The sequence below is a fragment of the Carassius auratus genome, chromosome 48 (assembly GCF_003368295.1).
Source record: "Carassius auratus strain Wakin chromosome 48, ASM336829v1, whole genome shotgun sequence".
In the NCBI taxonomy this organism is placed as follows: Eukaryota; Metazoa; Chordata; class Actinopteri; order Cypriniformes; family Cyprinidae; genus Carassius; species Carassius auratus.
In genome coordinates this window covers 6,227,146-6,251,708 of record NC_039290.1, presented here as the reverse complement: position 1 = coordinate 6,251,708, position 24,563 = coordinate 6,227,146, and the positions used below count along the sequence as shown (strand labels likewise).

Below are 24,563 nucleotides of genomic sequence, written 5' to 3'. Positions count from 1 at the left end.
TCCTATGCTCCCACCTCCCTTTGCCTTTAGGACCTGTAGGCCCATGTCCGATTGTATCCCTCTCGCTCAAGGTCTGGAGTCAGATCAGGAAGTGTTTAGGCTTACAGGGTCCCTCCATCTTGACACCACTGCTCCAAAATCATGTCTGTACCCCCTCAAGGTCAGATTTAGCATTCAGGGCCTGGCATAGTAATGGTATTATTTGTGTTAATGACCTATATAAGGATGATAAATTTGCATCCTTCACAGAGCTCTCTTCTCTTCATAATTTGCCAAATTCAGACCTCTTCCGCTTTTTTCAGATTAGAGACTTTGTTAAGAAAACATTTACCCCCTTCCCAAATCGTCCCCCCGAAACACTGATTGACTCCCTCTTGGCGACACACCCCAATTGTAGAAAATGCATTTCTGTTTTGTTCGAGTCATTAGGATCTACCTCTGCACACCCTGGTACCCTTTCAAAGGGTACTTGAGCATGGCTATTACGGTTGAACAGTGGGGCCATGCTAAGGCTATGGTTCACTCTTCTTCTATATGCGCACGTCATGGTCTAATCCAGTGTAAGATCCTTCATAGAGTTCACTACACAAATGCAAAATTGTCTAAAATATACCCTAATGTCATTGATGCCTGTAGAAGGTGTAACCAGTCCCCTGCCAATCATACGCATATGTTCTGGTCCTGCCCTAAGCTGACAAATTTTGAGATTAATTTTTTCGACACCTTGTTTACTCATCCAACCCTTTATCAGCCATTTTTGGCGTCTCCCCAGACGCTGACCTCCCTGTTGCACTGGAAAGGGCCCTGGCATTTACATCATTGCTAGCTCGGAGGCTAATTCTGCTCAATTGGAAACTTCCCCGCCCCCCGCACACATGATCGTTGGATAAAAGAAGTGCTTGACAATCTGAGGTTGGAGAAGCTCAGATCCTCTCTGAAAGGCGCTACCTCAAAATTTTTGTGAACATGGAACCCTTTCCTAGGGCTGGTTGATTCCCTCAACCTATCCCCTGATTTGGAGGTTTGAATCCCTACTTTATTTATTTATTTATTTTTTCTAATTTATTTTCAATTTAATTTGACCTTATCAAGTACTTGTGTGTGTGTGTGTGTCTATACTGCTGAATGTTTGTTGGTACACATGTATCTGTATGTTTGTCCTCGTTTATGGGCCTGTGTTGGGTCTGTTCAGGGGTGAGGTGGGAAGGGAATCGGGTACAGATGCCATTTTGGTCCCACTTTGTAATGTTTTTTGTTAACTATACATTTGTTACCTGCTGTCAAAAAATGTAAAATCTACTCAATAAAAAAAGTTGAAAAAAATATAAATAAATGTTCTAATATGTATACAAAATAATACATTGCTACTGTATATAGCATTTTCTCTAATATTTTATATAAATATATATATATTATAATTTATTTCAGCTTTATGTCTGATCAGGATGTTTTAGTTGTCTATAAAAGCCCTGCTTGCAATGTGCAGGAGTCAAATTTTTCTAAAAACACTCCACTTTCTCATTATTTAGTATTATTTGATTGAATTGTTTTTCTAGTTTTCCCTCCGTTTCTGTTTCCCAGCTGTGCTTTGATTTTTATTTTATTTTTTCTTAAGAGACTGAAAATGGCAAGTGATAATATCAGTTTACTGCGTCTCTAAGGCTTGAGGATTAAAAAGAAGGAGATGAAGAGAGATAAACGTAGAGAAAACCCAGTAAATATGAGAAGATTAGGATGAGATAGTGCTGCTGTATGAGAGTATAGCACCTCACAGACGACTGCCTTCTCTGTAGACTTGTTTATGGTGTCGAACGGCTCAGTGCTTTTGAAGAAATCTTTTAATGAACAATACCCTGCTGCTGACCTGTGTTGTTCATTCAATGAAAGCAGAGACGTGACCGCTTTAGAGATGATTTACCTTTAAAGACAGACTATAGCATGTACAACCAGCCTCATCGGGCGGCCTGTGAAGAGCATAGTGATGAGCTTTTACTCTCATGTGTAAAATAATATATTTATTTAACTTTTCAGTTTTATTGGCAAGAACTTGTATCAAAGTAAATGTTAAATGGGAGTTATTCTTGGCAAATGGTGGGGAATTTTTTGTCATTGGCTTACTATTGATGTGATAACCGCTGTTTAAGTTGGTTTTTGAAAGATTTTATAAAGAATTTTGAAAAAATATATACTTTTATGCAACAAGAATTTATTAAATTGATCAAAAGTGACAGAAAAAAACAAGTTACAAAATATTTTTGTTTCAAATAAATGCTGTTCTTTTGAACTTTCTATTCATCAAAGAACGTCTCGGTTACGTACGTAACCCTCGTTCCCTGATGGAGGGAACGGAGACGTTATGTCGACCGACAAATGGGGTCTCACTTGGGAGGCCAATCATCTCTGATTTTAAGAGAAAACGCCAATGAAATTGGCAAGTGGATTAACACACCTGAGCCACTCCCCGTGCCAGCGGGTATAAATAGGGCGACAGGTGCATCCACTCATTAGGTTTTACGCTGAGGAGCCGAGAACGTGTCCCGGCAACAGCGAATGGTTCAAGGTTGTGGCATGGGGACATAACGTCTCCGTTCCCTCCATCAGGGAACGAGGGTTACGTACGTAACCGAGACGTTCCCTATCTGTCGGTCACTACGAGTTATGTCGACCGACAAATGGGGTCCTATGGAAAACGCCATAACCTGAACCTTGTCACAACCCTGAGGCGCTGCAATTGTTGACAAGCCTTGGCGTGCCACAAAAGCTACGCTTAAGGTCGTAACCTTCCCAAAGCCCCAGCGCAAATTCACTGACCTTGGTACCGAAGGGGCCAAAGGGTGAGTACATCGCTGCTGGAGAAGGCCATGCTGCTGTTCCGCCCACATAAAGTAAATGGAAGGGATTTCAACCTTCAGTGAAAGATTGCTTCAAATCTTCCCTATTTGTTCTTTCAGCTGGCAAGACAATGGGGAAGCGAGCCTTAGGAAGGGTCGCTACGGAGACCACATCCTACCCGTAGGGAGGTGACATGTGGATATACTGATATGGACTGACCCAGGGGGCAGTACTACATATGGAAGGGGCCTCTGAGGCAGGTCCTACCTTGGAGTAGGGATGGGACGGCTGCCAGAAGAGACCGACAGAGCGATCTGTCAAGGGAAGACACGGGTTTGCCAAGAGGGAAACCTTACCGTGGAAGAATACACATATGGGATTACCCGCAGGGAACCCAGCCATATGGACACCTAGCCCAGTACGGGGGCTGACCGGCTCCGGGCATGCTAACGCCAGTACTGGGCCTGGCGACAGACTGCTCCGCCAAGTCTGACGCCGAGGGTGCTGGAGGATGCTCGACCAGGGTACGCCAACCGGGGAACTCTACTGGGAGAAGAAGGCGCTCACATCCCCGTGTTAGGGGGAATGGCGCAGCAAGCGAGACACCCAGCCAGCCCTTCCCGCCAATTACCTGTTACCCAACACACGGGAGGAAACTGGCTCTACACGGAGGTTGTAAAACCTCGCAAAGGTGTTAGGTGTCGCCCAGCCCGCAGCTCGACAAACGTCTGCCAGAGAGGCGCCGTGCGCCAACGCATAGGAGGAGGCCACACTCCGTGTGGAGTGGGCCCTCACCCCCAGGGGGCACGGCTCGCCTTGGGAATGGTAAGCCAAGGCGATGGCGTCCACTATCCAGTGGGCCAACCCCTGCTTAGAGACAGCCTTCCCCTTCTGCTGACCTCCAAAGCAGACCAGGAGCTGCTCAGAGCTTCTGAAGCTCTGGGTGCGGTCCACGTATATGCGGAGCGCTCTTACGGGACACAGCAACGACAAGGCTGGATCTGCCTCCTCCAGGGGCAGCGCTTGCAGGTTCACCACCTGGTCTCGGAAGGGAGTGGTGGGAACCTTGGGCACGTATCCAGGCCGGGGTCTCAGGACAACGTGAGAGTAGGCCGGCCCGAACACAAGGCACTCTTCACTTACCGAAAATGCTTGGAGGTCCCCGACCCTCTTGATGGAAGTGAGCGCGATCAGGAGCGCTGTCTTGAGAGACAGGAACTTCAGCTCAACCGAATCCAGCGGCTCAAAGGGACCCCTCTGAAGTCCCGCCAGGACAATAGAGAGGTCCCAGGAGGGAATCAGGGGTGTCCTAGGAGGATGTAACCTTCTGGCACCCCTCAGGAACCTAACGATCAGGTCATGCCTCCCAGGGACCGGCCGTCCACTGCATCGTGATGTGCTGCAATGGCAGCCACATACACCTTCAGGGTGGAGGGTGACAGCCCACGCTCCAGCCTACCTTGCAGGAAAGAAAGCACGACTCTGACCGGGCATCTCCGGGGGTCTTCTCGGTGAGAAGAACACCAATTCGTGAACAGACTCCACTTCAGAGCATAGGCCTGCCTCGTAGAAGGGGCTCTAGCCTGAGTGATAGTGTCTACCACTGCTGGGGGCAGATCACTTAGGTCTGCCGCGTCCCGTCTAGAAGCCACACGTGGAGGTTCCAGAGATCTGGACGCGGGTGCCAAATGGTGCCAAGCCCCTGAGAGAGAAGGTCTCTCCTCAGGGGGATGCGCCAGGGAGGGGCTGTCACGAGGAGCATGAGTTCCGAAAACCAGGTCCGGGTGGGCCAGTAAGGCGCAACCAACAGGACCTGTTCCTCGTCCTCCCTGACCTTGCACAGTGTCTGTGCGAGCAGGCTCACTGGGGGAAACGCATACTTGCGTAAAGCCCGAGGCCAGCTGTGTGCCAGTGCATCTGTGCCCAGGGGGGCCTGGGACAGGGAATAGTACAGCTGGCAGTGGGAGGACTCGTGGGAAGCAAACAGGTCTACCTGGGCTTCCCCGAATCGACTCCAAATCAGCTGGACCGTCTGGGGATGGAGTCGCCATTCCCCGGGGAAAGTGAGCTGTCGTGAGAGCGCGTCGGCTGCACGATTGAGCTCCCCCGGGATGTGGACAGCGCGCAGCGACTTGAGCCACGTCTGACTCCAGAGGAGGAGATGACGGGCGAGTTGAGACATGCGGCGTGATCGTAACCCGCCTTGTCGGTTGATGTACGAAACAGCCGCAGTGTTGTCCGTGCGGACCAACACGTGCTTGTCCAGCACTAGCGGACGAAACCGTCGCAAAGCTAGATGCACTGCCAGCAACTCCAGGCAGTTGATGTGCCAAAGCAGTCGAGGTCCTGTCCAGGACCCTGAGGCTGCCTGCCCGTTGCATGTCGCGCCCCAGCCCGAGTTGGAGGCATCTGTTGTGACAACAACGTGCCGGGACACTTGTTCCAAGGGCACACCGGCCCGTAGAAAGGCAAGGTCCGACCAAGGACTGAATAGGCGGCGACACATCAGTGTGATGGTGACACGATGTGTACCGCGGCGCCATGCCCATCTCGGGACTCGGGAGTGTAACCAGTGCTGAAGTGGTCTCATATGAAGCAATCCGAGCGGCGTGACTGCGGCTGCGGATGCCATATGCCCCAGGAGCCTCTGAAAGTGTTTCAGTGGTACCACTGTCCTGCCTCTGAAGGAACTCAGGCAGTTCAGCACTGAGTGGGCACGTTCGCTGGTGAGACGTGCCGTCATACTCACCGAGTCTAACTCCATACCGAGATAAGAGATTCTCTGCACAGGGGAGAGCTTGCTCTTCTCTCGGTTGACCTGAAGCCCCAACTGACTGAGGTGCCGAAGCACGAAGTCCCTGTGATCGCACAACTCTTCTCGGGACCGGGCCATAATGAGCCAGTCGTCGAGATAGTTGAGGATCCTGATGCCCACTTCCCAAAGTGGGGCAAGGGCGCCCTCCGCGACCTTCGTGAAGACACGGGGGGACAGGGAGAGCCCGAAGGGGAGGACCTTGTACTGCCATGCCTGACCCTCGAAAGCAAAGCGCAGGAACGGTCTGTGACGAGGGAGGATAGAGACATGAAAGTACGCGTCTTTCAGGTCGATCGCTGCAAACCAGTCCTGGGGCTGGACGCATTTGATAATGCGTTTCTGCGTCAACATCCTGAACGGGAGCTTGTGTAGGGCCCGATTCAAGACTCGCAGATCCAGGATAGGTCGAAGGCCACCGCTCTTCTTGGGCACGATGAAGTAAGGGCTGTAAAACCCCGTCCTCATCTCGGCTGGAGGGACCGGCTCGATTGCATCCTTCGCCAGGAGGACAGCAATCTCCTCGCGCAAGACAGGGGCGTCCTGGACTGCCACCGAAGTCTCGAGCACGCCATTGAACTTGGGGGGTCGCCGGGCGAATTGAATCGCATAGCCGAGTCGAACCGTCCGGATGAGCCAGCGTGACGGGTTGGGCAGCGCAAGCCACGCTCCCAGATACCGTACAAGTGGCACCAAAGGGACAGTCGACATACCCGCAGTGGTGCAGCGATGGGGAGTCGTGCCGCAAGGCCCAGAAGGCACAGCGTCCTGGGTCATCGCAACCACACTCCTCGTGTTCCCGGAGGAACTGGCCAGAGACGCGTGGAGAGGCGTTGCGTCTCCGAACCGCGACCTCTTGGCCGCTGGCGAAAGGGGGCGTCGTGGGTGAGAGTGAGGAAGCTGTGCGTCGCTCATTGTCAAGCCACGAGCCTTGCAACTCGGAGGAAGGAGAATTTGCTCTTTTATTGAAAATGTGGGTACCACTGGCCGTCCGGCCAGTGGCGGAACAGAACAAAACAGAAACTGAAGATTCTCCGCCCGGCCCTCCTCCGGGGGAAGGAGTGGCGCTGTCTTCGCCATCTCCTGAGGAGCAGTTCTCCGCATCTCCGAGTTGCCCGTGTCAGGGCCGCTTGGTCGACTTCCTGGAGGACTTCGCAGCCGGGAGTGACACGGGGGGCGCCGCTCTCCTGCGCGGGGCTCGACGCGCCGGCCTCGAAGAACTCTCAGCACGGGGCGGAGCTGGCGTAGAGGACGCAGGGGGGCGCCCACGGCGACGAGCAGGCTGAGGCGCTACCCGCGACGGAACGGTGGCAGCCGGAGAGACACGTCGGGGCAGGATGTGCTGGATGGCCTCAGTCTGCTTCTGTACCGCCGAGAACTGCTGGGCAAAGTCCTCGACAGTGTCGCCGAACAGGCCTGCCTGGGAGATGGGGGCGTCGAAAAAGCGCGCTTTGTCCATGTCCCTCATCTCAGCCAGGTTCAGCCAGAGATGCCGCTCCTGGACCACCAGCGTGGACATCGCCTTCCCGAGGGACCGCGCCGTGACCTTCGTTGCCCGTAAGGCGAAGTCGGTCGCCGTGCGCAGCTCCTGCATCAACCCCGGGTCGGTACCACCCTCGTGCATGGTTTTGAGTGCCTTGGCTTGGTGTACCTGCAGGATAGCCATGGCATGCAGGGCAGAGGCAGCTTGGCCCGCAGCACTGTAAGCCTTGGCAGCGAGTGCGGCCGTCAGCTTACAGGCCTTGGACGGGAGGCGCGGACGATTCCTCCAAGTGGCGGCGTTTTGTGGGCACAAGTGCACCGCAACCGCCCTCTCCACCTGGGGAACCTCTACGTACCCCCTGGCTGCCCCGCCATCGAGGGTGGTGAGGATGGAAGAGGGAGAAGAGCGGCTTCTGGCCGTGAAAGGGGCCGTCCACGACTTCGTCACCTCTTCATGCACCTCCGGGAAGAAAGGCACCGGAGCAGAACGAGGTTGTGAGCCGCGTCCCGCGCCGAGAAACCAATCATCCAGCCGTGAGGGCTCGGGACTGGGCGGTGTAGTCACCTCCAGTCCGATACTCACGGCTGCCCGGGCAAGCATGGCCGACAACTCCAAGTCCGATTCGGCAGTAGCGACAACACCCGAGGGGGGCAGCCCCGCCGAACCTTCATCCTCAGAGGTCGATAACCCATCCCCCGATGCAGCAATCGACATCTGGTCCTCGGGCGGCGCACCGAAAGACACGCTGGGACCGCTGTGAGACGGCCCAGCAGAATCAATCGGCAGCTGCACGGGACAGTCGCTGCGTGAGGAGTGAGAGGTCCGTGGGGCGTGGCCCGGCGGAGAAGCTCTCACTGTGATCCTCAGATCTCCCAGAGCGCCAGCCGGCGGCCCTCTGCTCGAGCCAGAGAGACCGGGACGGGTGGCGACAGAGGGGTCTGCTGCACTCCCCTTGAGGAGTGAGAGACGCGATCGCAGCGCTGCCATGTTCATACGCCCACAGTAGACGCATGAATCATCCACGAGCGCAGCCTCAGCGTGTTGGACGCCCAGACACTGCAGACAACGCTCGTGACCGTCAACCGAAGACAGGAAACGACCGCATCCAGAAGGACACGGACGAAACGGCATCTTGAAAAAGACGCGAATCGTCCGTGATTTGCTCTTTTAGAGAACTGTCTCTTTTAGCCGAAGCGCCCAGGGGAATCGCCGCTCGCAGGGACACCACTGTAACGCGCCGTCACACCGACCAGGAACAGCTCTACCAAAAACAAAGATGAATGGCTTTGTAGTGATCTTCTTCATCGACTACTCGGCTCCGAAGCAAAAATCTAATGAGTGGATGCACCTGTCGCCCTATTTATACCCGCTGGCACGGGGAGTGGCTCAGGTGTGTTAATCCACTTGCCAATTTCATTGGCGTTTTCTCTTAAAATCAGAGATGATTGGCCTCCCAAGTGAGACCCCATTTGTCGGTCGACATAACTCGTAGTGACCGACAGATAGGGAACCAGGGTTCTTGAACTCCACGCCATTCATAATAAATGTTTAATGCACAGCTAGCCATGCATTATCCCTTCCATATACGTATAAGGCTATAAAATTATACATTTATTAAGAAAGATTTTTGTGTGTAAATCTTTAGTAAATTGAGTAAAAACAAAAAACAGTTCTCTTTCCATTTCAGAAACTTTACTATAAATGATTTATGGAATATTATGAATTATTGGTACCACATGTTTACCACATTTATGAAAGGCCTTTGAAAATCTATATTTGTTAAATTGCTGTTGATTGTGATTGCTTTCAAAAGCTGCTAGAGATCATAGTAACATTTTAACCTGCATAAACTCACACTGAAGTGTCTGATTGGAGACACTCTGAATCAGCGCTGTGATTGCATGTACATAATTAATGCATGCATATATGCGTGTGTTTGTGCATACACTACATATGCTGAAATTGTTAAGGCTGTTAATGAAGTAGCCCTTGTCAAAAACCAAGGAAGCAATCATTTGAAATGTAATGGTGTATTTATTAAATTGAAGATTGATTGAAAATAAGAAATTTCACCTTTCTGCTAATGCAGTCAGAATGAATGTTGTTCTGTGCTGTTAATACCAATCTTTTTTATCACATGCTCTCTCTGTGTTTGGAAAGTGGGTCAGGATTGCAAATGCAATTGATAGTAATATTCTTTTTTTTTTTTTTGAGCCTGAGTGTCTGAAGATGGATCTTTAAGTGTTGTGTTATAAGGTAGACCTGCATTTTTATGCACCACTCACTCACACATTTCATTTTCTCTCTTGGCAGGTGTTGTCTAGTTTGCATCCTGAGTGTGAGTATATCTTTCAGTTGGCAAGAGATGAACAGCGGTGTCTCAGAGAGATCACAGATCTCGGGAACCTCAGCAGCTCCTCAGGTAGAAATAAACCGACGCTCCTGATGAGATTTTTAAACGTGGGATGTGAGAAGCGTGCTAAAGAGCGCTGAGTTTCAATTGAGAGCAAATGGAGACTTTTGTTAAGGCATAATGCTTCTCAGATTTTTCTCCTCAGAAACTGTGTTCTGCAATCAGAAGTCACAGATCTCAATATAAACTCAAACATTTCTCAGATGTATCCAGGGCTATTATATAACAAAAAAATGTGGGTTCATTAAGATTTTTACATGTGTTTAAATGTGCTCACCAAGGCTGCATTTATTTGATAAAAAATGTACTAAAATATTGTAAAATATCATTACATTTTAAATGAACAGTTTTCTATTTGAATATATTTAAAATGCATGTAAACTGAATTTTCTGCATCATCACTCCAGTCTTCAGTGTCACATGATCCTTCAGAAATCATTATATTATGATTCGCTGCTCAAGAAACATTTCTGATATAATCATAATAATTGTGCTGATTAATGTTTTTGTGGAAACTGTAATTTTTTTTCATGATTCTTTGATGAATAGAAAGTTCAAGAACAACATTTATTTGAAACAGAAATATATCGTAACATTATAAATGTCAGTACTGAGTTCATATTTTATTTAATTTTTAAATCAAATTAACGAATTCTTGATGAATAAAAGTATAAAATCTTTCAAAACCTGACCCCAAACTGGAAATTCAGCTACTATAAAATAATTTACTATATGTTTTTAATTTCTGTATTATTTCTAAAATAAATAAACCACAACATCATCAGTAATTTCTCCTGTCAACTTTTTGACTTTATTTGAAATGACATGAAAACAGGTCACAAACACTTGAGATGTCATTTAAAATAAATCACATCTGCATGGCATTTAGCACTGCCACAAGCTGTCAGTGGTGACATTCAGAGACAGAGTTTAGTACAAGATCAGACTCATTGAAATGCAGCGCCTTGCGTTTGTGTTTCCCAGTGAATCCCAGAAGTGAAGTCGTGTTTGGCAGCGGCTTTGCAGGGCATTCGCATACACACATGTACTCGTGCCAATCCAACATGGCAAACTGGACATTTATATAGCAAATACAAGCTGTTACATGCCACGGATAGCCTGTCAGATGCTGCTTGAGTGCATGGGTATTTACTGAATAAACACATGCTCTTCGTGTGTATGTGTGTGCGTGTGTGTGTGTGTGTGTGTGTGTGTGTGTTGTGAAGGTTGTCTGCCAGTATGGGATTCAGTAGTGTGTTGGCCCAGGGCTGCAGTGGGTGAGACGATCCACTCGCCCTGTCCTGCTGTTTTCTCTGTCATCAAGAACAACACGGGTACGACACACAACACACTTGTGCATGATTCAAAACTGAATTTTAAAGTTCAGGACTTTAAAAACAGTCCTGCCATATTCGTGCTTGTTTTTAATTATCCAGCATTGAATTAAAACATTGCATTTTTTATTTTTTTATAAACAACATTTGAGATGCTAACTAGAGAAATTTGTACATGAACTTAATAAATTAACTTTAATTTAATGGGCCATTTTTATTTGTTGAAAATGATCAAAAGGAATGTTGTGGTCATTATGTGATGTTTTAACTCTACACATTGAGAAGATGAATTGAAACCTCAAATGGTAAAATGCACAGCCTCAATATTTGACTTTGTACTATGTACTTTACCAAGACTTAAGTTTGACCCAAAAAAAGGCTTTTATATTTGCAGTAACTTTTTAAAGTCTCCACAGATCCAGCAGTATATCAAACTAAACCTGGTCTAAGCCCGACCAACCAACACTGCATTCACATCTGAAAGCTCTCAAATGAAATTTGCACTCCATCCTTGTATCTCTGTCTGGTGTAGAAAAGGAAACAGGCTTCATTTCACATTCAGCTTAAGCACAAGCTAATTTAATGCATTGCAGCTCATTCTCTAGAGAAGAAGTCAATACAAACCACATGAAATGTCAACTTGTGTTTATTCATTTAATCTGAAAGTGCTGGTGACCGTATTAGCATATTTGTTATAAGTTGTTGTTTTTTAAAAGCTTGCAGAGACTGCCTTGCATTATTGTCATTGACCTTTTGACCTATCATTGATTTCTCCAGGTATAGTGAGTCGTAACTGTACGCCTGGCGGCTGGTCACATCCGTTCCCTCCGTACCATGAGGCCTGCAGTGTTGAGGACGAAATCCCAGAGGTCACACATGCTCTGAAATTCAGACTCATTTGTAAAGACACAGTCAAGAATCTGAGTATGAACTCAAACCAAATGATCTGGCTTTGGATTTAAATTTTATGTTCTAATAAATGAAGTTAATTTACAAATATATTAATACATTAATTGTAAAGTTATTATTAAATTAATACATGTTTCATAATAAGAATTACTTAATAATTTTAGTGACTTAATTTAAATCTAGTAACATTGATTTAACTGAATATTACCTATACTACACTTTATATTACATTTTTATTGTAATAAAAATCTTTTTTTTTTTTTGCAGAATTTTTTTTTCTTTTCTTTTTTTTTTATAAACAGGCTTTAGGCTTTAAAAATTATGTCTGTATGTCATAATTCTCACTTATAGTTTATAGTTGGCTTATAGTTTTTCATTTTATGATGAAATAAGTTAATATGTAATTAATATGTAGTTAATATAGAAATAAATGAATACATCAATTGTAAATACAATTTCCAGATCATTTAATTAACTTAATTTTAATCTAGTTACATTCATTTATTTTATTTAAATACAGTTATTTTTTATATTTAATGTTTAATATAAAATGGATATATATATATATATTTATATATGTGTGTGTGTGTGTGTATTTGTGTCAGTTCAAGTCACCTTTAGTTATAAACACTTTCTACAATACAGATTGTTTCAACGCAACTTTAGAGTAATAAAAAAAGCATAATGCAGCTTTAAAAAGACAATAGTAAACTCAAACTAATTTTAATTTACATTTTTGAAAAAATAAATATTTAAAATGTATTTTAAGTTTTAAAAAAATCTGTATAAACTGACTTTAGGGTTTCATAATTATGTCGGTTTGATTCAAATGATTATTCATTCATTCATCATTGCGTCAAATAATGATGGATCTATTGATTCACTACTTTACCCCTGTATCCAGAGAAATGTTTCTTGTATTTAAACCGACTCTGTGTCCTGAACATGGTCTCAGATGTAATTGATTTCTGCTTGTTTGTCCCTCAGGAGTCATACTTTGCCACTGTGAAGCTGACCTATACTGTTGGATATGGAGCATCACTGCTGTCGCTCTCTGTTGCCGTGGCAATACTGATGCTCTTCAGGTACTGTGCCTTTACAATGAGTTCTTATTGATGGACAAAACAGAAAAATCCAAACCTAAATACAAAATCCCCTCATGTAACCTGAAAGTTGTTGTAAAAAAAAGGCCTGCTTTAATATATTTAGTCTCTTTTGTGAGTAATATTTTTTTTAAATAAACCTAACACTGGCTATACATCTTTAAATAATTTTCCAGCGTTGGTAAAAAACTGTGTTCTTTAAAATGAAAGAAGTGACCTGTTGTTTGTATTCTGTAGGCGATTACACTGTGCTCGAAACTACATCCACATGCAGCTGTTTTTCACCTTCATCCTGAAATCGGTGGCTGTGTTTATCAAAGATGCTACGCTGTTCTCCAGTGACGACACAGATCACTGCACGCTCTCTACAGTGAGTCCATCAACACCACAGTCCTCACAGAGAACTGGACAAAACATGACTGATTGTGACTCAGTGCATTCTGGGATTGCTTTCTCCATGAAGGATGTATGTGATATTGCCTGATATTGTGTAACCAGCATTTATTAGATTAAAAATACAGTAAAAACCTTAATATTGTGAAATATTATTACAATTTAAATAATTGTTTTAATGTTTTACTCTTTTATGCTAATTAGGGACGCATTTATTTAAACAAAAAAAAATTAAGTAAAATTGTGAATAATTACTATAATGTAAAATCACAGTTTTCTATCTGAATCTATATTAAACCATAATTTATTCCTGTGATCAATGCTGTATTTTCATCATCATTCCTCCAGTTTTCAGTGTCACACGATCCTTCAGAAATCATTCTCATATGATCTGTTCCTTAAGAAACATTTCTGATTATTATCAATGTTGAAAACAGTTGTGCTGATAATATGTTTGTGGAAACATAATACATTTTTTTTTTCAGAATTCTTTGATGAATAGAAAGTAAAAGAACAGCTTTTATTGGAAATATAAATCTTAACACAGACCTAAAAAGGTTTGAAAAATCACCTTTTTATTTAAAAAAAGAACAGAAAAACGTAATTAAAAATGTATTACGAGTTTATTTTGTGCCCTGTTTATGGAAAGATCCTTAAAATTGTCATTGTCATTGTCATTTCCTGCTGAGTTTGGGCTTTCTCCATCTGTTTATCTCTTCTTCTTTTTTTGCCGTCATGCCCTGTTTATCATTCTCAGCATCTCTCTCTCTCTCTTTTTCTCTCTCTCTCTCTCTGCAGGTGGCCTGTAAGGTGTCAGTGGTATTTTGTCATTATTGCATCATGACTAATTTCTTCTGGTTGCTGGTTGAAGCCGTGTATCTGAACTTTCTGCTGGTCTCGGCCTTCCCGCGCAGCCGCCGCTGTCTCTGGAGTTTCGCTCTTCTGGGCTGGGGTGAGACGCTCATATCTGTCCTCTCCCAAACACTTTCCTCTGGACATCACAAACGAGGTTCATCTACTAGTGTAGACTATGTGAGTTAATAAAGGAAGAAACAATGAAAACTTTAATTTAGTTTGTTGTCCTGATATTATTTTTGTAACTAAAAGTCTGTTCACACCAAGAATGATAACTACGTATAACAATGAATATAATATTTTGTTTATTGTAAGCGCATTGCAGTTTTGTCGTCTGTCACTTTAAATGCTCAAGCTCTTTTAAAGCAGGATGGATTCTGATTGGCTGTCAGTGTATTTATTGTTTATCAGCTGGAAAAAAATGCCAACAGTATCATTCTTCTGTGTCATTATAGTTATATTTGCAGTGTGACCAAAAAATGAGACCAAAGACCAAATGAAATAGCAAAAGTAATAACACATCCCATCAACAATGTATCCCATCTGCCCTTGGTCAAATTTACACACAGTCCCGCACCAAAATTATATTATTGGTTGAGTGAGTGTTGCAGTGTCAGGATACTCAAATGGTATATATATACACACAACTGATTTCAACATTGATATTAATAATAATTCAATGCTTTTATTCAACAAGAATCCATAAATTTTATTATGGATTACAAGTGACAATAAAGTCATTTATAATGTTAAAAAGATTTCAAATAAATGCTGTTCTTTTCATCAAAGAATCCTGAAAAAAAAGCATCATGGTTTCCACAAAAATATTAAGCAGCACAACTGTTTTCAACAATAATAATAAATGTTTGTTGAGCAGCAAATCAGCTTATCAGAATAACTTCTGAAGGATCATGTGACACTGAAGACTGGAGTAATGATGCAGGAAATACAGCATTGATCACAGGAATAAATTACATTTTAAAATAGATTCAAATAGAAAACAGCTATTTTAGTAATTTTTCACAATATTACTGTTTTACTTAATCTTTTAATTTTTTTGTTTAAATAACTGCGTCCTTAATGAGCATAAAAGCGTAAAACATTAAAACATCTTAACCATGCTAATAATTGGAATGGAAATATATGTATGTAAAGAGTAATGTATGTGTATCACGATCAGTCTAGGGTTTTATTTTTGCAGTAATAACCATTACATTACTGACTGTACATTACGATGTGTATTTCTGAAACCTGTTATTTTTCTGATGTTAGCAGCTATTACAGTCTCAGTTGCTCCAATCAGTGAAGTACAGCAGGATCCTTCTGTTTCTCAGTTTCCAGTTATATCTCTCTCTCTCCTCTCCCTGTCTCTGTTACCCCGGGAGGGCTGAGAAGTGTCAGAACAACTTATGTGATTGGCATTTCTGTGATTTGAGCAGACTCTGAAAGAAAGAGTTCAAATGAACTTGTCGATGCTCAATACAGAGATGCACGGATCATGTGCAAATCACAGTTCTTGTTCTTATACCTGTTCCAGGTTCTATTGTGAACAAGTTTATTGTCAGTGATCAGTGCATATTACTCTAAAGAATTATTTTTAGTTTTAATCTGAGATACATTTTGGTGTATAATGCTTCTAGTCAATTCCTGGAGGATTAAATCACGTGTTGCATCTTTTCCCTGCTTCACATACTTTTGTATCACATTTTGGAAAGTTGAAGAGGTTATAAACTGCATTCCATGCAGACTTTTAAGAGATTTATTTTTTATAGTAAGTACATGAAAATCGATGATTTCTTGTGCAAATGTTTAATACTTAATGAACACTGTCTAAATGCTGGATAATTTCCATAAACGTTTAAGCTTATTTTCATAATTGCTTAAGTTATTAATTTAGAATTTTGCCAAATTTTGGTCATTTGACTAAAAGGCACTTTATGTTTCATGCAGCATAGCTCAGATTTTTTGAAATGTGCTTCTGTCTGCATGTCACTGAATAAAGTCTGACTTATTCTACACGCAGTGTCATTACCATGATAATCATTTAAAGTAATAGCTTCTAGGTATATTATCCGTGCTTTTTATTATTATGTTATTCAATCTTTTTGTCTGTCTCTTGTCTTTTCTTGCAGGTTTTCCCCTGGTCTGCATCATCCTCTGGATCTGCTCTAGACTATATTTTGAGGACACAGAGTAATTGCACGTTTTTCTTTACCTTACTTAGTGGTGCTTCCTCATACTAGTGTTAGGGTTTGAACAAGTTCTTAAAGCCAAGCGAGATTCAGTCTCATCGCCTTTGATGTTTTCAGTCGGCTGCTAGTCTGGTACAAGACTTGGGGCTAATGACCCAGAACAGAGTCAGAGTCAGAGAGACTTTATTATCATTTCAGCTCTATACAGCAGTACACAGTGAAACGAAACAGCTGAAAAGTAGAATGACTTGATTGACCTTCTACCGGGTCACATGATCTTTGAGAGCAGTTGAGTGTTTTTATTTCTCATTAGATCCACAGTTGGACACAGTCTTTTAGTGGATTGTGTGAGAGAAGAAAAGCGATGGATTTGAATCAGCTCTGTCTTATCCAGGCCTCTTTTATTTTCTCAGGTGTTGGGACATAAATGAAGATTCTCCTTATTGGTGGATCATCAAGGGTCCAATTGTGGTGTCCATAGGGGTGAGATAAAGCTCATATATATATATATATATATATATATATATATATATATATATATATATATATATATATATATATATATAAAGCTCATAAGCTCATGAGCTCTTTTCAGCTCATATTTTCCCGTTTACCTTCCCAACCAGGTGAACTTCTTTCTCTTCGTGAACATCATCAGGATTCTGGTGCAGAAACTGAACCCTCGCTTGATCCAGTTCAACAATTCGGCTCAGTACAGGTACAGAAATCAAGGCAACACCACACACCCATGAGCAGGGACATCAAAACGGGAGAGTAAATGCATGAGTGGGTGTTTTCAATTCATTCTCTATGGGAGCTGAGCAGCAGGTCTGTGTGGAGGATTGTGGGATAGCGTGGCTCAAGTGATGGGAGCCTAACAGATTACTAGGTTCAATGCATCAACTTTAGTATTAAATGCATTAGGTATTATGAACTGAAAGGCGATGCTAGTTTATAAATATACTATTTTTCATTGTTAGTTCATTCCAGTTTATAAATGCATGAGCTAATTTTAATATATTCCTTAAATATTATAATGTATTAGTGTATACAATTATAGGGTTTATTGATATTTTTAATTAGATTTTTTTTTTTCAGTTTTAATTTGAATTCCTTCATGTACTTTTGTCATTTATATTTAATATTTCTTTTTACATTTAATTCATTTTAAGTTGTTTTAGAACTTCAGCATATTTCAGTTTAGTTGCAGGGCAACTTTTTTCATATCTGTTGCTAATACAAGTTTTTCATCTAATATTTATGTTTTTATTTTATTTCAAGTTCATTACCAAAAATACTTTTTAATAGTTTGAGTTTTACTTTATATGTTTGGATGTTAAAATGAACCAACATTAATAAATGCTGCAAAAATCTAAACTGACTGGTTGCATTAATTATTATTTATTATTATTTATATGACTGAATCAACTGGACAACATCAGTTTACGCCAATGAAAGTCATTGTAAGATCAGATTATTTAATAATGTCTTATGGTACTGAGTCTATCTGAGTAGGACAGGATGTTATACAAAACTGGCTCTCCAGGGATGTGGTAATGAAATGCATGGAGTGAAACTAAGATGCAAGGAAATAACTGACAGGAAATAAAATGGAGTTCCCAGAATGCCGCTGAAGGAGATTGATGTGGACTCGACATATCATTGTCACTGATCCTTTGATCATTGTTAGCCACTGCAGCTGATGGAAGTGTAATTCTCTTAAGTGAGTTTGTTCTTCCACCCTCTAAAGCGTTTCTACTGTACTTCCCTCCACGGAGACCTGCAGATAGCAGCACTGGTGATCATGACAACCACTGGAAATAAGATTGCTTTGCAATTTTAGGTATTTTAATAGATAACCCTCAAGCAGAGTTATTTGTGAATTATTATAGCTTGAATGAGCTTTATTTTATTTATATACACTGGTAATCAAAAGTTTTGAAGAATTATGTTTTTGAAAGATGTTAATTGTACTCGAACTGTAATCGATTGTTTTGCTAAAAACAAAATCACAATAAACGAATCCTCCGCCAGTTCATATAGCTAAACTGTTAAAGTTAAAGCTAAAGCTAAAGCTGTTGCCAAGTAACAAAGCAATCAAATTTCACTACTGTTTTTACATCCAGGTGTCCAAGGATGATTTCCAGTACACTTCTGCCTGGCACAGCTCATACATAATATCTGGAGAGATATTATGACTTTATGACCTGTTAATGGTGACATCATGAAGAGCGAGGCTCTTTGTTTTTGCCAGAAAGTAGTGTTTGCTTCTGTTGTGTTTATATTCATAATCATACATATAAAGATGTAACACAGGCCTGTGAATGACAGCTACACTCTCTAAACTGGGTTTTTAAGAGTTTCTGTCAGAATATTTGATGGTTAATATTTGCAGTGGTGCTAATACATAAAAATAAAAAAAACACAGCGAGTTCATTAAACTGTGAAATTGAGTGAAATTTTAATATATTTAACACTGAGGGACCTTAAAGGTATAGCTCACTTTCAGTTTCACACAAAGTTGACTTTCAAGTTATAAAGACTATGTTTATGCAACAGTTCTTTATACAGATTTGTTCTCTGAAAAAGGTTACTAAATCTCTGTATTCTACGAAGAAAGAAAATCACAGGTCTGGAGTGTGAGAAGATGAATGTTTTCTTTCTCTTTAAGCTCAGAATGTTGGTTCTATAAATTACACATTTTTCATTTATGTTTTAAAATCAGCAATTATAATAATCACTGCAGATATGTTTACATTAATACATATTTTTATCTGGCTCACATATGAAGAACAATACAAACATAAGAAAATATATTACTGGAAGATATACAGTAAATACAACATTACAGTATTTCTTATTCATTTAAGGTTATTCAGATCAGTGTGCAAATACAGAAGACACAAATGAATATTAAAGGAACAGTTCACCCTAAAATAACACTTTATCTCTCCTCCCCTCAGACGACTGACCAAGTCCACCCTCCTCCTCATCCCTCTCTTCGGCACTCATTACATGGTCTTCAGCTTTCTCCCAGACTACTTCAACGTGAGCCTGCGGCTGTGCATCGAGCTGTGTCTGGGCTCCTTCCAGGTTATTCAGCCCACTATCAGCACAACACAGCCTAAACACAAACACAGCACGCATACACTTATTAAGGCTGGAATACAAGACACCATTTTTGACCAGATCTTCAGTCTGGGCCTGTTGACGCTTTAGTTGCCAAAAATCAGAACCAGTCTGCAGTTTTCAGCACTTGGAAGATGATTTGCAAACAAATGACTCTTTCTGATTCTGGTTCTTTTTAGTGAATCTAAACCATGCCGCACAAATTGTATAGTCCAATTCATGAACAAATTTATATTTTCTGTTCTTTTTATTGAATCAGAAACACACGGGAAAAACAGTACAGTCTGATTCACAAACAAATGTCTTAAAACATTCAGTGTAGTCCGAATAACTAACAAATGATTCTTTTAAAATGGTTCTTTTTAGTGAATCAAAAACATAAAAACCAATCTGTGTAGTTCATAAACAAATGACTTTTAACCATTTCTTTTTATTGAATAATAACAACACAAAGCACAAACAGTACAGTCCGATTCACTAACAAATTACTTTTTCAAACGGCTCTTTTTATTGAATCACATACAGCACAACCATGGTAATCCAAATAACTATCAAATGACTCTTGTAGTGACCAGTGTAGCCTGGTTCACCAATAAATGACTCTTTTAAACCAGTTCTTTTTACTGAATCATAAACACGCAGCACAAAAAGTACAGTCCGATTCACAAACAAATTAACTCTTTTAAAATTATTCTTTTAGTCAGTCGTAAACATTCATTCATTTGCAACCAGAATAGTCTGATTCACAGACTGACTCTTTTCAACCATTTATATTTATTGGATCAAAAACATGTAATAAACAGTATAGTCCGATTCACAAACAAAAGACTCTTTAAAAATGGTTCCATTTAGTAAATCAAAAACATAGATAGCAACAAAAGTAGTCTGATTCACAAAACTTTAAAACCAGTTCTTTTTACTGAATTAAAAACATGCAGCACAAGCAAGGTAGTCATATTAACTAGCAGCAAATAGCTTTTTTCTTTTTAATGTGACACACACTAACAATAAGGCGCATGTTTCTGCGAGATTTTGTTGTGTTTCGGTGTGCTATCCCTAGTTGTTTGGTATATGATGACCAGTTTTTCTCAGTTTTCATCGATTTACAAAATCCGAAAGTGTATGATGCCTAATGTTCTGTTCAGATTTGTAAAAGTCATATAGTGTACTTTTTTCTTACTTCAGATGAGCTCAGATCAAAACAACCTCCGAGCAGACCTCATACTCACCTTTGATCTGTTGACACAGAAGATGGACACCGGGGCTTTAGAGATATTACTTAGTTAGATAGAACCCTAATTGAGTTTCCTGAAGGGCCGGTGATTAATTTTAAAGATTAATTCCATGCAGGATGTTTAGAAACATAACATGAAGGCTTTCTTGTAAAGGTTTTATATGATGTCCGTGATGTGTGTTTTTTTAATGCTAATTACTTTCTTTGAAGGCTAACATTGAAGCAGGACTGTTATTAATCTTGAGTAGTCAGATATGTCAGCTCACCCTGAATGTGCAAAATGACTGACAGACAGAGAAATGCCTCAAATTTACAGATTGCTATTTCCTGTTTACAAAGTCTACAGTGGTTCTAGTGACAGGTTTGATATCCTAAGACATCTATTTTAGGGCAGTATATAGGCTGTGTGTGTGTGTGTGTGTGTGTGTGTGTGTGTGTGTGTGTATGGCTTATTGATCTGAAAGTACATGGATAGTTCTCTTGAAAATGACAGTTGTGCCATTATTTACTCATCCTTGTGTGCTGTGTGCAAACCTGTATGTTTGTAATTTGAAATTTGAAGAGTACAATCTGTTCTGTGGATACCATTTGTAAACTTAATTTCTCGTGTTAGACATTGACTATAATGTGCAGAATTATTCTAAAATGATAAACTTCCAATTTTGCAAATGTAAACATTTTTAAAACATCCATGAAACGTTAAAGAACGTTTCTGAGTCTTTTTGAATTGTTTATTACAGGTCTGAGGAACATTAATTCTATTTTCACTTTCTCTTCATTGATTTTCTTAAGGGTCTTATTGTGGCGGTTCTCTACTGTTTCCTGAACCAGGAGGTGAGTGATTATTATTTAGCCCTCTCACATCATAAAAATACAAAATACACTACAAAATTCATAATAATGTGTTAAAAGCTAGATTCTTTAAGTGCAATGCCCTTATGCATTTGCAAACTGTAAAAATGCATGCATGTCAGATATCTGGACAAACCGGCTTGTTTACAGTTGATTCTGAAAGTCAGGTTTGTTTTTGAATGGAGACAATCAGTGTTCTCAGAGACCTAAACAACATTTGTACTCAAAATCTGGCCCAATAAAATCCTTGACAAACATGTTTGCCAATCTTTATTAATTTGATTATGAAACCGATTGGGAAATTAACAAGAGGACTGCTTAAAGGCCAATATGCAATTAAGGATAAATAATAATAATGCATTGTATTTCAGTCTTACATTTAATTAAAATCATTTTTAACATCCAATATATTAAAGAAACAGTTCGCCCAAAAATGTAAACTTGCTGAAAATCTATATCCAAGATAGTTTGTTTCTTCATTTGAAAAGATTTGAAGAAATGCAGCTTTGCATCACTTTCTCGTCAATGGATCCTCTGCAGTGAATGGGTGCCGTAAGAATGAGAGTCCAAACAGCTGATAAAAACATCACAAGTAATCCACACAACTCCAGTCCATCAGTTAATGTATCATGAAGGGGAACACTGTATGTTTGTAAGAAACAAATCCTGTCATGTGGTTATTTGTGGATTATTATGTTTTTATCAGCTGTTTGGACTCTCATTCTGATGGCACCCATTCTTCTTTACATCTCTAACAGCACCATATATATGTGTGACCCTGGACCACAAAACCAGTCTGAAGTCGTTGGGGTATATTTTTAGCAATAGCCAAAATAAACATTGTATGGGTAAAAAAAAAGAAATATTTTTCTATTATCCCAAAGATCATGTTCCATGAAGATATTTGCCATAAATATATCAAAACTTAATTTTTGATTAGTAATATGCATTGCCAAGTATTCATTTGGACAACTTCAAAGGTGATTTTCTCAGTATTTAGATGTTTTTGCACCTTCAGATTCCAGATTTTTAAATAGTTGTCCTTCGGCCAAATATTGTCCTGTCCTAATAAACCATATTCCAATTACAGTCCTTGCGCCGCTTTTTCGATGGCAACTGCGAGAATCAAAGTTACACCTTCTTTCTTTGTGTGAACAATTGGGCGGCATTATGTTATTCTTCCCACACAGTGACGTAGACACTCGGGGAGCGTGTTTAAACGAGGTGTTTTAAGAAGACGTAGACAAGTCTTTAACTTTTATGAAAAATGTCTCTTTGGGTTTGAGACTTTAGTGTTTGCAACTTTAGGAATCTTATCTATTCACGAACAGCTTGTAACTTGAAAACCTGAAATCACATCATATGACCCCTTTAGAATGTACATTAGATTTAGGTTTGGTTTTGATTGAAGTCTCTCGTGGGATTTTGTGATTATATATATGTTTGTCTGTCAGGTTCAGAATGAAATACGCTTACGATGGATGCGAAATCAAGAGGGGAGTTACGTTGTCGTCCCTGTTGGAGCCAAAGGAAGTCAGATGGATACTCCATTCTAGTCACTAAAACTCACCAGTGCCTCCATACAGACCTCAACACCTCCAGAATACATGAACATTTGAATGAAACAGCTTTATTAAATGCAGATCGTATTGCTCAGTTTATATGAAAACCAATGACTTAAAGAGTGTATCTAAAGAGAGTATATCTGTGAATTACACACAATCAAAACAGTTAGTTACAGTAATGCAAAATTTGTTGCACTTCAAATTCAGATATTTAATTATAATATTTATTTATTTGTTGAAATGTTAAACTGTAAAAAATTACTCAATATAAGGCAGTATGGCAGGTTTAATATTTATGTATTTATCTGTATGTAAGTACATTATTTAAAATAGAGAAATGTAAAGATTAATTGGAAGATTTCATGGATTTCTGAGTGAGATTCAAGTAACCGGGGCAAGTTTTTACATGTTTTATATGTTGTAATTTTGTAGAGTTTGTAAGCTACACTTTCTGTTGGCAAAAACAGAGGTTTTTATATGTCCTTATCTTTCATTTCACAAGCTGTTTTGTGTGTGATAACTATATTTCTGTTTACATTTGAAATGCCTGTAATAGGTAGTTTAATGTCAAGTTCTCATGTGTGACAACTTACCCCATATAAAGTCAAAGTAAACACTTGAGAGAAAAACAGCTGTGTTTCTGTATATTAGATGCCTTGCAGGTCTTAAAGTGACAGCAGTCTAACAGTACTAAACATGCTGCCGCTTGTCATTAAAGGAAGAGTTCACCCAAAAATTATAATTCTGCCATTATTTACACACTCTCATATTGTCCCAAACCTGCACTGATTAACACAAAAGAAGATATTTTGAAGAATGCGGGTAACCAAACAGTTGCACATTCTCCAAAATAACTTTTCTGTTTAACAGAAGAAAGAAACTCTTTCAGGTTTGAAACAACTTGATGAGCAAATTAAGACAGAATTAATTTTTTTTATTTTTATTTTTGTATATTATGTGTATTTGAACTTAGTTTATGTAGTTAGGCTGTACTGCTCAGACAACTTGCAAAATAGTAAAACCAACATGACAAAGAATCGTAAGTTTACTGAAAAAATAAAAATTAATGATACCACAATCCCATAGTGTGATAACATGCCCTGCAGTTTGCTCATCATTTGTTCCTACATAATTTTTTCCTGCAATAACAGTATAAATGTTCAAAAGCATCTTTGTAGCAAAGACTGAAAGTAATGTATAAAGAAACTGACTTTCAAACTAAACCCCCCCTCGAAGCTGAAAGTTTGACATCTAGCACTGGTATCTCATTTCTGCTGCTCGATTCTTTCTTGGTCACTTAAAAAAAATGATTGATGTATTTAATTTTCATTTTAACATAGCATTCGTAACTTGAATGTGTGAGGCTTCTGGTGCCATTCACTTCCAGTTATTTTAGCTGTAGGCCTACTTCAAACATTACGTTATGCTGCTTGACAAACTAGTAGGCCTAGTTGTTA

General features: G+C 40.7%; 1 protein-coding gene and 1 long non-coding RNA gene across 2 annotated transcripts; both read left to right on the top strand.

Moving 5' to 3' along the window:
- Positions 1–9,440: 9,440 nt before the first annotated feature.
- Positions 9,441–11,744, top strand: LOC113065356 (uncharacterized). Its single transcript, XR_003278996.1, has 3 exons — positions 9,441–9,549; positions 10,767–10,874; positions 11,652–11,744. It is a non-coding gene; the product is annotated as an uncharacterized LOC113065356 (long non-coding RNA).
- A 1,557-nt stretch (positions 11,745–13,301) lies between these two features.
- Positions 13,302–23,097, top strand: LOC113065297 (growth hormone-releasing hormone receptor-like). The gene is made up of 8 exons (XM_026236532.1): positions 13,302–13,352; positions 14,078–14,231; positions 16,267–16,327; positions 16,740–16,809; positions 16,953–17,044; positions 19,290–19,419; positions 21,482–21,523; positions 22,996–23,097. The coding sequence occupies exons 1-8, from the start codon at positions 13,302–13,304 to the stop codon at positions 23,095–23,097; spliced, it is 702 nt and encodes a 233-aa protein (XP_026092317.1).
- The last annotated feature ends 1,466 nt before the right edge of the window (positions 23,098–24,563 follow it).

Excerpts from the sequence above, each read along its gene's own strand:
- LOC113065297 (XM_026236532.1), top strand. The coding sequence starts at position 13,302 with ATGACTGATTGTGACTCAGTGCATTCTGGGATTGCTTTCTCCATGAAG. Across the intron at positions 13,353-14,077 it reads TTGCTTTCTCCATGAAGGAT|GTGGCCTGTAAGGTGTCAGT; the intron begins GTATGTGATATT and ends CTCTCTCTGCAG. Across the intron at positions 17,045-19,289 it reads AACAATTCGGCTCAGTACAG|ACGACTGACCAAGTCCACCC; the intron begins GTACAGAAATCA and ends TCCTCCCCTCAG.